The 16,947-nt window shown below is 36.3% G+C and overlaps 2 protein-coding genes and 1 non-coding gene across 4 annotated transcripts in view; 2 read left to right on the top strand and 1 right to left on the bottom strand.

The window, feature by feature from the left end:
* LOC111368711 (zinc finger protein ZPR1-like) overlaps nt 1-7,237 on the bottom strand; it is a 10,665-nt gene extending 3,428 nt beyond the window's left edge. Inside the window, exons 1-10 of one of the 2 annotated variants that reach the window (XM_022990120.1) lie at nt 7,080-7,237; nt 6,462-6,506; nt 6,224-6,264; nt 6,055-6,136; nt 5,170-5,214; nt 4,935-4,991; nt 4,463-4,522; nt 4,253-4,380; nt 3,765-4,017; nt 3,627-3,693 (exon numbers count right to left, since the gene is read on the bottom strand). In XM_022990120.1, coding sequence (XP_022845888.1) covers nt 3,627-3,693; nt 3,765-4,017; nt 4,253-4,380; nt 4,463-4,522; nt 4,935-4,991; nt 5,170-5,214; nt 6,055-6,136; nt 6,224-6,264; nt 6,462-6,506; nt 7,080-7,190 — 889 coding nt within the window. In that variant the 5' untranslated portion in view covers nt 7,191-7,237. The remainder of the gene's footprint in view (nt 1-3,626; nt 3,694-3,764; nt 4,018-4,252; nt 4,381-4,462; nt 4,523-4,934; nt 4,992-5,169; nt 5,215-6,054; nt 6,137-6,223; nt 6,265-6,461; nt 6,507-7,079) is intronic. The other variant, XM_022990121.1, reaches the window with a different exon arrangement.
* A 78-nt stretch (nt 7,238-7,315) lies between these two features.
* Nucleotides 7,316-7,388, top strand: TRNAK-UUU. Its single transcript has one exon. It is a non-coding gene; the product is annotated as a tRNA-Lys (tRNA).
* Nucleotides 7,389-10,539: 3,151 nt separating this feature from the next.
* Nucleotides 10,540-11,904, top strand: LOC111368710 (BOI-related E3 ubiquitin-protein ligase 1-like). The gene is made up of 3 exons (XM_022990119.1): nt 10,540-10,808; nt 10,894-11,245; nt 11,334-11,904. Exons 1-3 carry the CDS (start codon nt 10,753-10,755, stop codon nt 11,862-11,864), a joined length of 939 nt encoding a protein of 312 aa, XP_022845887.1. The 5' UTR covers nt 10,540-10,752; the 3' UTR covers nt 11,865-11,904.
* The last annotated feature ends 5,043 nt before the right edge of the window (nt 11,905-16,947 follow it).

Below are 16,947 nucleotides of genomic sequence, written 5' to 3'. Positions count from 1 at the left end.
CCAACTAAGCCAGCCTACTCTTTACGACCCAGGCCCACTTTCCAAACACCAACCCTAGCTGGCCCATCTCTATAACAGGATCCAAACCCCTTCCCATCCGACCCAGTCCCAAATATCCGACCAAGCCCGATTATAACCAATCCATTAACATCAAATATCCCACAGTTTCACCCGATTCCTCTCTCACAACCACTCTCTTGCTGCCATCGCCTCTAATCACCATCACGCTACCACTTCATTATCTATTGTACCCAGGCATCCACTTCAAATCAGCACAGTCAACCATATACATAATCCAATTTGCCGCCTTCTTCAACACATTCTACAGATTTCTATCACCGACACCCACCCACTCAGACACCTCTATCCCCGGCGTTTCTATCTTCCACCAACTTCATTGATCAAGCAGTTTACTGTCTCTACTACCAAGCAACCCATTCTACCTGATTGGAGATCTTGACAATACCATTTGATCTTAACAAGCATTGGACCCTTGCTTTATTATTTACAAGCATCAGCACTATTAACTTGCATTTTTGGAAGGGAAGAAAAGAGAGAGCGAGAGAATTTCAAATTGATGTTTTAATCGTTGGTCCTTGATGCATATTGATCTCTCTATTGCATTTCATTTAGGTAGTATTGCTTTGCATATAGTTACATATTGGTCATCTTGTCAGTTCTAGCTTTAGTACTTTAAACATGAACCCCTCACAATTCGATGCACTCACCCGACAAATAGCGGCTATTCAAACTCAAATGACCGCTACTCTTGAAGAGAGTAAGGCCCTATCTGCTAGTTCGAAAAATTTTAAACACATCCCTCATTCGATTGATGTTAATAATTTTAAGGTGTCCTATAATAGACAACATCGTCGACAAGGTAATCAAAAATACTTTCAACCCGATCGTAAGGATAGGGATAGGAATAGGGATCAGATTCGTGAGCGAGAACGAGATAATTTTGAAATTCTTACTCAATGGAATGCCCTTAAACAAGGAAATCAATTAGTGACTGAGTATATCGCGCAATTTGAGGAATTTCGAATCAAATGTCATTTAATTGAGGATGAGAGCACGACTTTGAGTAGGTTTAGCCAAGGTCTGAGAGATGATCTTAAGCGCGAGCTTTTCCTTCGAGGTGTCACTACTCTTGATCACGCTTACTCTTTAGCTCGAGATTATGAGTTGATTATTAGTACTCCCTATGAAAAGCGTGGTCATCGTCGCTCACCCATCTCATTAGCGTTATCTCATCATAAGTCTATCATTAAACCGTCTCCGTCTAATGTTCCTCCTATTTGGAAAAATAATTGTAAAGGTCGTGATAGTCCACAATTTCCTTTTCCATGTAGAAAGCATATTGACAATCATCCTTCGATTTCATTGGCTCCAATTCCTCCCGTTAAGTCCCTTCTAGGGCCTCCTCCATCTGATGTTCCTCCAATTTTGAAAAATAAGGGTAAAATTTTTGATAATCATCATTTGGCTTCATTGGCTCCATCTCCTCCGTTAAGTCCCTTCTAGGACCTCCCCCTTCTAATGATTCTCCAATTTTGGAAAATCAGGGTAGAATTTCTGAAAAGCCAAGGTCTTCTTCTCACTTATTGTGCGTCAACTGTAAAGACTTTGGCCACATTTCTTCCAAATGTACTAATCGAACCTTAGTCATGGAAGAACGAAAGAATGTAATAGATATGCCATTAGAAGATCTAGTCTATGAACCTAAACTTGAAGATTTTGATGACTTGGATGATAGTGAGGACACTTCTTTAGGTGGACTCCAGACTCTTCCCGAGACTTTAGATACTATACCCTTTGTTTCTGACAGCTCTCGGTCACATGTTATATGTCATACCCTTACACAACTCAAAGAGCTTGATGATTTCGCTGGCCACCCTTGGAGAATCCAGTCGCCTATGGTTAGCATTAAATCAACATTCCCCACTACTGACCAACTTCAAGCTGATGGTCAAAATGAAGTCGTTAACCAAAGTCTTGGCAATTTATTCAAGTCTCTAGTCCAGAAAAATCTTAGAAATTGGGACTTGATTCCCCCAACTGTTCAAATTGCGTATAACAATTCTGTAAATCGGTCTCTAGGTTTGAATCCATTTGAAACTGTTCATAATTATAAGTCTAGACGGCCGTTAGACCTTATTTCCATGTCCCCACATGCTAGTGCGTCGATATTAGTTGAAGCATTTGTGCATCATCTTCATGACTTGCATATTAAGATCCATAAACAACTTCACGCAAGTAATGCATTATATAAACTTCAAACTGATTTGCATAAACAATATTTTCAATTTCATCTTGAGGATTATGTTATATTGCAAGCCGGTAGTGCTGGTCCTTTTAAAGTTTTAAAGCATGTTGGTCCATACGCACATGTCCATTTTGGCCACCACTCTACTTTACATATTGAAGACTTAGTTACTTACAAAGGCCTTTTTAATTTCCTTGATGATCCTTTTCTACTTCCTTATGTGGATCCCCAACCTAAATATATTACCATTTTCACTCCAATAACACATGTCACAGCACACAAAGATGTAATTGATGTTATTTTAGATAAACAGGTTGTGTTGACCAATGAGGAAGATTTTGGAGATGAGTGGCATGAATTTTTACTATTGGGAGTTCAATATCGGTATGTGATTACAAAGAAAGATCGTCCTCCTTGGTTGGATCATATCCTTGAGGATAAGCTGCAGCTATCCTTGTTATCATTTGTGGAGTTTCGGTATTTGGACATCGAGAAAGATCGTCCCCCATGGCATGACTTGAAGCCTTTCGCATCAAATTCAGTGCAACATTCTGCTTTATCTACTCGATGGGGTCGAGTTTTTCTCCCACCCCGAGAGAATTGATACGGACATCCATTTATTATTTATTTTCTATTTGGACTATTAGTTATATTTTATTTGGACTATTGTTTATGTTTTCGTTATTGGGCTTGTTTAGTGGGTTTGGCCCAAGCCCTTTTCTTTAGGGTTTGTGTTTTGCTATTTATTTCTGTTTTATTTCTCATTTGAGACAGTTGATGATGAATTAGAATTGAAGTATTTTTGGTGGCTTGCAGCCGTTTTCTCCCTCCCCTCTCTTCCTCTAGTTTCTTCTCCTCTTCTCCCTTCTCTCTGTTTCTCCTCCCCGTTCCTTCTTCTTTCTTTCTTATTCATCCTACATCACTTTATCCCCAAAAAGGAAGTCATAATGGATTTACATATTAGACCTTTTATCCTCTCCTTCAAATGTCCTTCACATATTTGAATGCTAAAATTAAAAGGTAAAGAAGAAAAATATCGTGCTACTATTCAACTAAATACATTGTATAAAGTACCACAAATCTTACAAAAAGACTTCTTTCATCTGTACAACAGTTCAGCTGCGGCAAAGAGAGTAAATCACAAATATATCCTCACCCCAGCCAGAGCTAAGAGAATTCACAAGATTTCCCTGCTCAGCAAGTGAGCAGCGTCAAATAACTCGTAGGAACATTTATTCCACCTGCCTCAGAAATTAATTGATATGAAAATGAGTCATGTGCATTGAAGATTTTAAATTTAAATAAAAATGGCTGGAAGCTCATCTGCATTATGTGGTAGAAAAGACATTAAAAAGGATACTTGTAACGAACATTCGGCAATCACAGTTAGTAGCACAAGCTCCACAGGTTGATGGAAAAGTCATGACCTGTCCATAAAAGGATATCATAATTCTAGTGCGCAAACATAAGTTTAAGTTTTACATCAGACAAAATATACCTCTTCTGGAGCAGTATATCGAAATATAGCTTCTGCAATTTCTGCACTGTTACCCTGAGCAATAGCCCGGCGGCCAGCTCTTGCTCCAACAGAGCCATGTGGTTCTCTTTGCATTTGATCAGAGAAATTGTAAGACTCTCCTTCTGATGTTTCGGCACTGGGTTCTCCCACAAGATAACCCAATGAAGCAACTTGCTCACGAGTTCGCTCGTATGCTTGAATAGTTAATAATGGATCCAGAGATGGAGCTAACCTATTTAAGATCAAACAGTTCTTCTCAACAACATTTATTACAAATATGAGCATATAACATAATTTACTGCAGAAATGAAAAGAATTTATCCTGGTTTAATAGTAGTAAATGATTTTTAATTTTAGTTTCTGGATAACAGATAGCAGTTGAGAGATTCCAGTCACCAAGAAAAACTTGTAGGATTTCATCATAAAAAAATTATATTTAGATAGAGAAAAGGAAAAAAGTCTCTTACGGATTCTCAATGAAGCTGTTACCAGCAGGATCATCAAGAATGAAAGCAAATGATGAATCTCCAGTGGCACAAGCTCTCAGTTTCATCATGAACTGATCTATCGCTTCAGCTGTCTGAGGATCCACTTTCTGAAAGAAACAGAAATTGAACCACCATAATAATAAGAAGATGATATCTTATAACCAAATATCAATGCAAACAAAATTGTACCTTCCGTTCCTCCTGAAGGGCCTCCAATTCATCCGCAGCTCTTAACAATATCCCTTCAACCTAAAATTACCAAATGGGAGAAGAAGGATCAGCAAGTAAGGACTTGGATTTCTAGGTGTTGCTTAAACAATATAAAGTGCAAAAAAGCAATAATGATAAGATTTCACTTCAAAATAGATTAGTTCAGTAAGAAATATCAATATGATACATGATTCACATTTGCAAAATATTATCAATTCAAGAGCCATTTCTGACAATACTAAAATCAATTAAAACAGAAAGTATCATTTCCATGAGCCACCTTTCTTTAAGAAAGAACAAACAGGATTATGTGAAATTTCTGAACCAATATTTTGCTGCATGCATAATACCTTTCAACAAACTAGTGCAACTTTAGAAAACCTAACAATTATATAAAAATAAAAATTTTAAAAAAAGAAACCAACTGTGGGGAAGTCAATCAAAGATATACAGTTGACAATGACCCACGCTGTGCCTCAGGAGGTATTTCAAAGTCCAGTTCAGGGATCTGCACAAATAAACATTGGAATAAGATGAAATGTAAAGCTTTGTCAATGAAAAAATTGTATCATCAATTGTTAACTAAGATTTACAATATATTCCGAGCAAACTAAATCTGCATCACAGAGAAAACCTTTGACTAAAGGTGCTGTCTATGACTGTTCAGCAAGTACAAGAGAAAATACCTTAATTGTGGAAGTTTCCGATTTCATCACTTGACGATTAAGCACCTGCATTGAGAAACCAACTAGCTTAGCACCCATAACAAAAATTTGATCAAACTACTGCACCACCGAGGACCATCCATATTTTGGCGCGCACATATAAGCATGTGCACGTGCGCGCGAACACAGAGTCTGCAATAAGACTAAAGAAGTGCAACTAAAAACAAAGAAAAATGAAATAACTGCAAAACTCCCAAAATCAGCTTTAACGCAGCAAAAAAAAAAAAAAAACATAGTTTATGAAACCTATAGTTAATGAGTGCACTGGGCCAAAATGAATTGATGGTGGCACTAAGTTCATTGCTGGTAATTAAAAATCAAATCTGAGAGATAAAAGCCTAAAACTAGTTTAAAACCAGAACTCATCCTATATTCTGTTAAAGACTCAATTCTATGACAAAGCGAGACTCAATCTTATGCAAAGAGTAAAAGTAAGATCTTAAAAAAAAAATAAAACCCCAGGAAAGACGTGAATTACTCAACTAATAAAGTAGAAAAATCTAAACCAAAAAGATTAAAGCTAAGAAACAAGTATATTTAGACTGCTAAAAAAAGATGGAGTTCGTACATCTCACACTTTGCTCCAAATATTTATGCACATAACATTCAAAAATGCCATGATATGATATAATACCTTAAAAGATCATCCAGTTCAAATCATTAAACTCTGTAAAAAAGAATCTTAGAACAAAAGATTTCATAGCAGAACAATTTATTATTACATCTGATGGAACTTGAAACTTGATTCTTTTCACCATTGGAAACTTCAGGAAAGCATTTTTGCAAGACAACAAAATAATCATTAGAGAAGTCTACCCCACAAAATCAGACTCCTCAGAACACAACCTTTTGATCACCTGCTGGAATTTGCAGACGGTAACAGCAACCTCGAGGCTGGATTTCACCAGCAAATTGCACTTCATTATTCCTTCAGAGACCAGATAAAGAGAATAAGAGACCATTTCCAAGGATCAATTGATCTAAACTTAGGGCAGGAAAAGAAGTAATCAATTACCTCTCACCACAATGTGGACATTCAAAGGCCGACAACAATATCTGCAACCAGATATATATATCTCCCATAACACTTTAACATAAATCAAGAGAAAATACCTTGAAAAACAGTATCTTGGGTATTGACTAATCATAAAATCTGATCTTTGATATGCATAATCTAATATAGTCCAGCGAACAAATGATACTAAATAAAGTTGTAGAGAAAGTGTTTAGCTTCCCAAGTAAGGTGTTATTACCTTTCTAAAATGTGGAATTAGAGTTAACAGAAACCTCGTTATTCCCTGTGTGCCAAAAAATAAAAATGAAAGGGTGAGAAACCATGTAAAAGTACTGACACAGTTGATCTCGTCTCAGCCAATCAAGGATCAATAAAGAAAATAAAAGAAATCTATCTAAATTCATCATATGATTTATTAATTTCTTGCCAATATAGGACCTTAGTATAAAATTCGTTTAATATCATCCTAAATGGATTCAGGTTTCTCATATTTCACAATATATCTCAATAGAGCACAAAATATTAGAGCAATTAGCAATGCTCCGCTGCAATGAGTGATATAACAAACTCTAGCATTTCCAATATTGCACGGACAATTCGTATGATTTTTTTGTGAATAAATAAAAGAAGAAAGCTCTCTTTCTGGCAAAGCAAGGTACAATTACTGATGCATAAAGTGCAATAATGTAAGAGGCAGGAGTAACATAACAACTCCAGCATCCCCAATAATGTACAATGAATCCATACGACTTTATAATGAACAAAAAATAATGAAAAATGTTCTTTACGAGGCAAAGGAGGGTACAATTACTAATTCATAAAGTACAGTAATTTGAGTCAGCGGTAGCGTGGTTACGTTTTCGCCGCATCTCATGCAGAGGCTTTCGACCTCGTAGAGAGGAGCATCAGAGTCTTCGGAAGAAACTGCTTCCACAACTGATCGCACGTCCACGATCTGGGGCTTCATTTTGGTAGGTTCTCTGCTGTAGGGTTTTGTTGTAATGCAGGGGTTAACAGATGAAGAATGGGCGGTATCGATTTTACCTCTATTTCTCAATATCTTTACATAACGAGCTTCAGGGTGGACAACAAGCCGTCTTAGCTCAGCCGGTAGAGCGCGTGGCTTTTAACCACGTGGTCGTGGGTTCGATTCCCACAGACGGCGTTTTTTATATTTAATTCTTGTTACTCTAAATTTACTTTTTCTTCTGAAGGTCAGTCTTGGATTCAATAAATTGTTAGAAATTTTAAGAATTTAGCAATTCTGGATTTCATTTTAACTGTCAATACAACGTTTAATAGTATATATTCGAACTCACTATGTATGCTAGCTCTAAATTATATTTTATTTTTTTGTATTTTACAATTTCATAAGATAATAGCACTTGCATTTACTAATGCATTTTCAGAGTTTGAATAATTGCGTCGAAAATTGTGGAGTTGTCCATTACTTGTGAAATTAGTGCTCATAGTTTTCACGACTCCTACTTTTCTTGTATTTGCCAAGAAAGTGCTACTAACCTTTATTGAGAATTTACTTTATTAGTTCCAACTTCTGAAAGAAATTTCAACGTCACAAATTGAGCATTATTAAAGGATCAACATCTTTTGGATATTTCTTTTAAGAGTACATTTTCAAGAAGGTATTAAGCATCAAGATAGAAGGTGAATAATTAAATATTATTGACAATTATATTATTTGCCAAGTTTTGTAAATTATAGCATGATGTATGAACATAAATAATGTATGAAGCCACCATTTTTATGTTTTCTAGTCCAGAATCAGAATTGGGGGCCTTCTTTAATTTTATTTTTTTTCTTGGAAGTTTCTTTTCAAAAAATGTACGATTTTTCCCAATAGAGCCAAAAAGGAATAAAGATGCCAAACCCATAGAAAACGGGTTTTAACAAATAATAGAAAAAATTCTCATTTATAGACCTCAAGGGTAAAAGTGGGTCCTATAATTTGAATTACACGGTTATTGAAGTAGAAATTGATCATGACAGAGCCTATTGGAGCCCCTTTTTTACGTAGATTGACGGAGAAGGTGTGATTAAAAAAAATGAGTTTACGTTGAAAAATCTATGATTGAAAAATAATAGAAAGAAAAATATATTTTAAAAATAATGGGGATCAAATAAAGGCCCCGTTTGTTTTCCATTAATATAAGAATGAGAATGAAAGATATAGTCGTTATGGATCTCACACAAGAGATAAAAATTCAAATATGATGACTTAATGCGATAAATAACGATCATATTTTTTTTTTATTTTAATGGTCGCATAATGAGAAACAAACGGGGCCTAACCATTCTTATGCATAAATCTACTATAATTGTCAATAGCCCTCAAAAGAGAAATTCCACAAAAAATATTGCAAGTCAATTCACAATTAGGGTTTCCACTAACGTTGTATGTGTTATCTAGAAGTCAAAAAATTTTCCCCCTTTTTTTGTCGGGTGTTGTTTGTCGATTCTATACATATGAATAGTGTATCATTTATGATGACTTAAAAATAAATGCGATTTTTTTAAAGGCATAACGTAGAATACAAGTTTTCTTTTAGAAATTTACTCAACCTCAACAATAGTTTTATCTCAATGAAGAAATTTCCTCCTCAGAAATAGGAAAAACGACTACTTCTTCAAGCCAAAATGGTTGGATTATCCTCCTTCCTTATTACAATGGATACGTCGATTCGTATCGATGGTGGTCCATCTAACTTTTTTCCTGCTCCCAAACCTAATTGAGCCCCACTCTTTAAAATGAAATCTTGATCTTAGAAAATAAATCTCTTTCATAAATCTAATCAATATTGTCATCGAGTATCTTGAATAGGTGTTACAATATATAACTCTTCCAACTTTTGTTAGGGATTTCATTTAAAGTAGGATGCTGTATGCATAATCTAGTCAGCTATTATCCTCATTTAAAGTAGCATACGTAATCTAGTTGATGGTTATTTGTCAATGTTTTAGTTATCCTTCCAGCTACTCTAGATTGAGGGGCAATTCTATCGGCTTACTCATACAGAACTTGTTTGGGAGTAATTTTGTAAATTCATTTTTTGACTATTAGGAGAAAAGTGATATCTATCTTTGAGAGAAGAAGTCAAATATGACGATTGAAATAGTAAAATAGCGATCAAAAAATCAATTTTTTAGGTCAAAAAATCACTCTCAAACATGCTGACAATATTATGACGTGACAAATATTAAATATTAATTAATTGAGTTTCTTTCAGGACTTGCACATTATGGTTTTCCTATCATATCACAAGTAAAATAAAGAAAAAATAGGTAAACCTTGTTGATATTTTATTATTTATTTGACTGGGGAATAGGGTTGTGTCATGTTATTCCTGCCCCCTTCACGTTAAGCCTAATCAATGTTAGGAAGAACCAATTCTTGCTTGATTAAGCAACTTTATTGACTTTTTTTAACGGATTATTTTAAGTTTTATTTCGACTATTTTGGCTCATTTAGCGATAGTGGGAATTTTGCTTGGACAATAATCAATCCTGAAATGATTTTGATGATAAGACAGAGTGGTATTGAGAGAAAATCTAAATAAATGGATCTTGTGTGTGTTTAAATTTAATTATTTTCACGCAATTGTAAGTAATAGTAACTTATGACTAACTACGCTTATTTTTGGGTCGATATCTTCAATCGGGTGCCACCAAATGAGTTAATTTGGCAATAACCATCCACTTATTACTAGTTGTTTCTATTTATTTATAAATTACGGATGCTTGAATTTACGATTTTCTTGCTTTTGTTATGGTCCTCGATATTCAATTTTCGTTCACAAATTAATGCTTGCATGTCTCAAATTCAATGAGCTAAAAGAAAATATCATTTTATAGTTTGAGCATACAAGTATATAAAATCATAGCAAAATTTTATGAATAAGTTTCTCCAAAATTTTCATATCTAATCAAAGTTGGTCCGTTGTAGGCACACTAACCGTGTCATATACGACCTAAAGTCCGATAATCTAGAATTTGTATACTGCAGCATCGAGATAGTCTAACTAAGGCAACCCCTATTGCATAAAGCTTGATATATTAAATCGTCGTACATAATGTCATCATAGTTTAAAGGTTGGCACATTTTGATACCTCTAGCTCGAGGATTATTAAAATATGAATTTCCACGATAGCCCCTATAAGTCAGCTATCAGCAATAGAAAAACCGTGAGTGCAGCTTTAATTGTGGGGATGAGGCCAACAAGATTTGCGTTTGTTAACTTCCTTTTTCTTTGAGTTGGGAATCCAACATTAATTTCTTTATTTTATAAATACATAAATATGCCATACTTCATTAGTTCATTTCCCAAGTTTCTTGGTATTACTCTTCTTTTCTCTCTCTAGAATTCTTTGACTTTCCTAATTTTCTGAGTATGCGCTTCTTAAATAACCCCAAACCCATTCATTTTCCCTAGTCTATCTCGGCCACCTCTCTTTCCCTTGTATGCATCTCTCCACATAATACAGTCGAAGGAAAAAAAGACTCTTCGATTCTTATGGCCGTTGAAGCAAGTAATTTCAATATTTTCCCTTCACAATTCATACCCAACAGGTAACTTTGATCACTTTTGAGAATTCGTTTACCGAAAAAAAAACTTTTAATTATTTTTTCTGATAATTATTTTTGAAATTTGCAGAGATTTGGTGAATTGCAACCACGGAAAAGCCTTAGCATACAATAACCAGATGGGTTCATCGGCGGTGCCTTTGGCCTCATCAGTACCGGAAACTTTATTGCCGATTTATCAATCTTTTTATTCGGCTCCGGCGAAAAGTTCTGTGTACACCGACAGTGGACTCACATACAACTTACCGGCAGCTCTGAGAAAGCGCTCAAGAGAATCTATGAATCAGTTATATGCGACATCTAATTTCGGTGCACCCCAGAAAAATAATGGCATTTCTCAGTTTCCATGTTTTGTCGGTGAAGAAACTTTGCCTCAAATCCAGCAATACCAGTTGGAGATGGATAGTATTATTTCCCAACATGTAAGTATCTGTATAAATATTACAGAATTGTGGGTTTTCGATGAATTTGGTTTTTAGTTTTCTTATCAAAATTTTTGGTTATCCTCAGACAAAAAAGATTAAATTGGAACTGGGAGATAAGCAAAAGCAACAAGCGAGATCGTTGTTGTCGGCTTTAGAAGAAGGTGTGATGAATAAATTAAAGGAGAAGGAGGATCAGTTACAGAGAACTGGGAAAACGAATTTGTTTCTTCAAGAAAGAGTGAAGAGCCTTTTTATGGAAAACCAATTATGGCGTAACTTGGCACAAACAAATGAGGCCACAGCCAAGTCTCTGCGTACAAACCTCGAACAAGTATTGGCCCACGTTAGTGACGAGCGCCTTTTAGGCGGTGCCGCTGTCGGTAGAAGGGTAGAGGAGGAGGATGTTGAGTCGTGCTGCGACAGCAGTCGAAAGGTGGCGGAATGCGGTGGCAGGATGTGCAGGAGGTGTGGGGAGAGAGAATCATGTGTGTTGTTGCTGCCATGTAGGCATCTTTGCCTCTGCAACATTTGTGGGAGTGGGACCACCCATGTCCAAATTTGCCCAGTATGTAAGTCTGAAATGACTGCCACTTTGCACATTAATACGTCTTCTTGATAGTCCATGTCAGAAGAAATTAGCAAAAAAAAAAAAAAAATGTAATTAATCTAAAAATTTTGGTTGTACACTTTCTTGATGAAATATTAGCTTATGTAAATTTCTTCAGCAAATTAACATACATAAATTATGTACTTTTTTACTGCTTATTCCTTGGTAACAACTGAACAGACATACTGAAACACTCAGAAATTTTTTATTTGAGTTGTTTAAGTTGTCAAAATGAATTAAAAGGTTGAACCCCAACCTTGAGGGTCCCACGATCCCACCCTTAAAGCATCATGATGGAGGTAAATTACGGAATGTACTCCAACGGGTTAGGGAATAAGAGTTTGCCTGTACACTGGTACTCACAAAGAGTCCAATTCCATATTTCAGGAATCGAACTCTCACATTGCGGCTACCAGCAAGGTTGAGACTACCTCACTCATATCCTTTGCACCACTGTATTATGCCCCGAGGAACAAATTGTCATAATGAATTAACGATAGAATGTGGAGTATAAAACAATAAATATGTCTTCAATAACTTCTTCGAGGGAGAAATTGGACCGATATTTAAATGCTGTGATAAAAATGGTCGATAAAACATGGCATGTTAGGTGAGATATTCGAACCTTCGCTCTGATATTCCTGATAGCCCTTAGTCTCATTGAAGACACTCTTTTGTATCCGTCATTCTCTATTGTTTTGTGATCACTGCTTCAATCAACGTCTATATGAACAATTTTGATGTCGAGGGATCAGGATTTGCTACTTCACTTGGAGCTTAAGCCCTAATAATCTATAAAATTTATTATGCTTTTCTACCGTTGGAAAAAGGTAAACCTTCGTTACACACCATTCTTCCTTTATCTTTCCTATGTTGTTCCTAACTAGCTTTCCACATCTCAAAGCCAAACTTGAAAGTAACTTAGTAACTTCTGTCGTTCAAGATGAAAGACTTTGCCTAATTCTTTTGAATCCCGGCCTCTTTTTCCCACCAATTAATTAGCTTATGACCACTAAACAAACATGGTACGAAGGTGATGGAAAAGTCAAATTTTTTGGCAGGTTGATTCCAAAACAGATAATTAAAGGCATGGACCAGATAATTTCCTAATTTTTCTGGCATGTAGAGTGATGTGAAAGAAAATTAGACACCGTGTTAAACAATTTTAAGCACCATATTGAAATCCATGTCCCTTATTTATACCTTTACACCCAATCACCCCACCCCTTAGTCACTTAACTAATAGAGTTTAGATAAAATTAATTATATAATCTACATGTGCATTTTATTTGATTCAATTCTGATGGCTTTTATTTAATTTAATTTTTTTGTTTGTTTGTCGGAAGTAATAATGGAGATCCAAAGTTTTCTAGGAATTTTCTACTATCTTCCTTTATCTTTTTCGGATTCTTGAAAATTTTAATGTGCACATGGGCGGACTACTTTTGGGGAGATGGAGCCATCTTCCAAGAATCACCCCTTCTGCCCTTTATTTTTGCCTTATTCAATAAAACAATCATTAATCATACTGTTAAGGGGTAATCATGTTTGAATAATGACTCACGTTAGGTGTTTTTTAATTAGTTATTTTTTATTTGATGTAAATTATATATAAATACTAGAAAACACTTTTCTTTTAAATGTGAGATATACGTGTTTAGTTATGGATCATAGAATGATAGGGCACATGTAAAAATTTTGACGTGCGGTGAACTCGATAGGGGGCAATTTTGTCACATTATCACCAGCACAAAAACTAATTTTTACAATTTTGGGCGATTTCAATTTTTATTTCATTTGGCTTCTTACATGATTACAAATACTTAATCTATCGCATATTAATTTATTCTATGTCGGACAACTTGTACACGTTATGAAAGTGCCAACCTATCAAATTCAAATCAAGTCTTTTATTGTACGTTTATACCTATTTCAATAGTGGGCCCAATTGACCCGAATGAAATGTCCGAGTATCTCGGCCCATGTTTTGTGTCTTCAAACTCATGACGAAAAGTTGTGGGCCCATTTAGGGAAGAAATGGAAAGCTTTGTCTCAGACTTTAGATAGATCAAGTGGACAAAACCCCGAATAAATGCATTGATCCGAGGACCCGTGATGTGAACCCTGACTTTCCAGGTTGTATCGTATTGTTTGGGCATATATGAACTTGTCCACATCATTGAACTAACATCGCATCGTTGACATTGCAACACGTGTCCTCTATATCAAGTCGGAACTAATATGTGCCATGTCGATGTTGTAAAGAATATGAAAGATTAAATCAAGTCAAAAAATTGTTTTACAAAAGGATTATGTACAAAATTTAAAAACTACTACATGTTAAGAACAAAATAAAAATGCTCAACAGTTCTGGGAATGACTTACTTCTTATTAAACAATCTTGGGCTTATAAATAGCCTTTTACAAACTTAACAAAATGAGACAATTTACCTCACGTTTCTCTACGTGATGAGTGCAACTAGAAATCAGGAAACACCACTCAGGTATCCTAAAGACTAGGACTTATTCAAACAGAATACAAAGACTTTCTCTTCATTCCCTCCCTTAAACTAGTTACAAACTTCAACTAGTTTAATTCAAGAACTTGACAGACTCCCAACTGACGTCGAAACCTCTGAAATGCATCCACTGTGAGAGGCTTTGTCATCACATCTGCCAGCTGATCATGTGTTTCACAATAAACCAATTCAACTGCTCCTTCTCGTGTGAGATCATGAAGAAAATGAAAACGCACATCAATGTGCTTGCTTCGACCATGTAACACAGGATTTTTTGACAACTTAATTGTGGAACTGTTATCACAAATAATTGTAGTACACTTACTTTCTTCCCGACTCAGCTTCTCCATTATTCTCTTCATCCAAACAGCTTGACTAGCACAAGCAGCTGCAGCCACGAACTCTGCTTCTGTGATTGAAAGTGTGACTATAGGTTGCTTTTTTGAGGACTAGGCAACAGCTCCAGATCCCAACATGAAAACATAACCTGATGTACTTTTCCTGTCTCCTATATCTCCTGCATAGTCACTATCTGCATATCCAACCAGACCTTCACACCCTCCCTTCTTGTCGAAAACTCCAAGTCCAATAGTTCCTTTCAAGTACCTCAGTATCCTCTTGGCTGCCATCAGATGCAACTCAGTTGGTTTAGCCATGTACCTGCTAATCAAGCTTACTGCAAACATAAAATCTGGCCTTGGAGCTGTTAAGTACATGAGGCATCCCACCATTTGCTTAAACAAAGTCTCATCAACACAAACCCCATTCTCATCTTTAAAAAGCTTACAACCTGGAACAAAGGGATTATGAACTGAGTTGCTGTTCTCCATCCTAAACCTTTTCAACACCTCCAAAGCATACTTCCTCTGACAAATATAGATCCCATCTGACCTTTGCAAAACTTCTATGCCAAGAAAAAAGCTCATTCTCCCCAAATCAGTCATGTCAAACTCCCTCAACATGGAATTCTTAAACTCAGCAAACATCAATTCATCATTGCCAGTAAATATTAAATCATCAACATATAAACTGACAATGAGAATCTTACCTCTCTTATTCGTTTTAATGAACAAAGTATGCTCACTATAACACTTCTCGAAGCCTTCACTTATGAAATGTGCTTCAATATGACTGAACCAAGCTCTTGGAGCTTGTTTCAGTCCATATAGGGCTTTCTTCAACCTGTAAACTTTCTAAGGACTATTCTCCAGCTCATAACCCCTTGGCTGCTCTACATACACTTCTTCATTAAGTTCTCAATGCAAAAAAAGCGGATTTGACATCAAGTTGATAGAGAGTCCACCCTTTTTGAGCTTCTAGAGCCACAATCATTCTCACTGTGTCCATTCGCGCAACTGGGGCAAATATTTCTATGTAGTCTATCCCTTGTTGTTGCACATATCCCTTTGCCACCAAACGAGCTTTAACTTGTCCACTTCTCCATTCTCCTTGAGTTTGGTTTTATAAACCCACTTCACTCCTATCTTGTTTGCACTTTTAGGAAAATCAGTGAGTTCCCATGTGTTGTTCCTCTCTATAGCCTGTATCTCCATGTCCATAGCTGTCCTCCATTTGTCAGGCTTTACTGCCTCCTCCAAATGCATTGGATTTGCTGAAGCAAACAAAGCCAAATTGACATTTGCATCTTCTTCTTCCGACTCCTCCGAAAGTCCTTCCCCAATTATATAATCTCTCATCCACCTCGGACGCCCTTTGCTTCTTCCATCTTCAAAACTAGATGATTCTCCTCCATTTTCACCATTTTGAGGACTACCAACCGGTTCAGCAACTTCTTCTCCTTCACTCACTGCTCCTTCATTCCTTGCGTTCACTGCCTCATTATCTTCATCATCCCATTCCAAATCAACCATTATGTGCTCTTCATAACTGCTATCCCAGCTCCATGAATTATCTTCCTCAAACACTATATCTCTGCTGACTACAATCTTCCTTGCAACTGGATCATAGAGTCTATATGCCTTAGACTCTTCACTTACTCCCAATAACACACAAGCAATGCTCTTTGCATCTAGCTTTCTCCTTCTCACATCAGGAAGATGCACATGCGCCACACATCCGAAAACTCGAAAGTACTCAACCGAGGGTCTACTTCCACTCCAGGCTTCCTCAGGTGTTTGATTCTTCACAGCCGATTTAAGACTCTGATTCAGAACATGTATTGTCCAGTTCACCGCCTCCGGCCAGAAAGTCTTCGGAATCTTCCTTTCAGAAAGCATGCATCTAACCATGTTCATCATAGTTCGATTTTTCCTTTCTGCTACTCCGTTCTGCTGTGGAGTATATCCTGCAGTCAATTGCCTCTTGATGCCATGCTCTGTGCAGAACTCATTGAACTCAAGTGATGTAAAATCTCCTCCTCGATCCGTTCTCAAACATTTAATATATCCTCCTACTTCTTTCTCAACACAATTCTTAAAATGTTTGAACATGTTTAATGCTTCAGATTTCTCTACTAAAAAACAAGCCCATGTTTTTTCTAGTAAAGTCATCAAAGAAGCATATAATGTACCTCTTCTTACTGTTAGAGGTGGGAGAGATTGGTCTGCAGAGAT

Source organism: Olea europaea, chromosome 19 (genome assembly GCF_002742605.1).
Source record: "Olea europaea var. sylvestris chromosome 19, O_europaea_v1, whole genome shotgun sequence".
NCBI lineage: Eukaryota > Viridiplantae > Streptophyta > Magnoliopsida > Lamiales > Oleaceae > Olea > Olea europaea.
The sequence above is the reverse complement of the archived record's forward strand: the minus strand, read 5'-3'. Positions and strand labels throughout refer to the sequence as shown.

Coding starts and splice junctions, on each gene's coding strand:
- LOC111368710 (XM_022990119.1), top strand. CDS start 10,753: ATGGCCGTTGAAGCAAGTAATTTCAATATTTTCCCTTCACAATTCATA. Junction 10,809..10,893: donor TCACAATTCATACCCAACAG/GTAACTTTGATC, acceptor TGAAATTTGCAG/AGATTTGGTGAATTGCAACC. Junction 11,246..11,333: donor ATAGTATTATTTCCCAACAT/GTAAGTATCTGT, acceptor GGTTATCCTCAG/ACAAAAAAGATTAAATTGGA.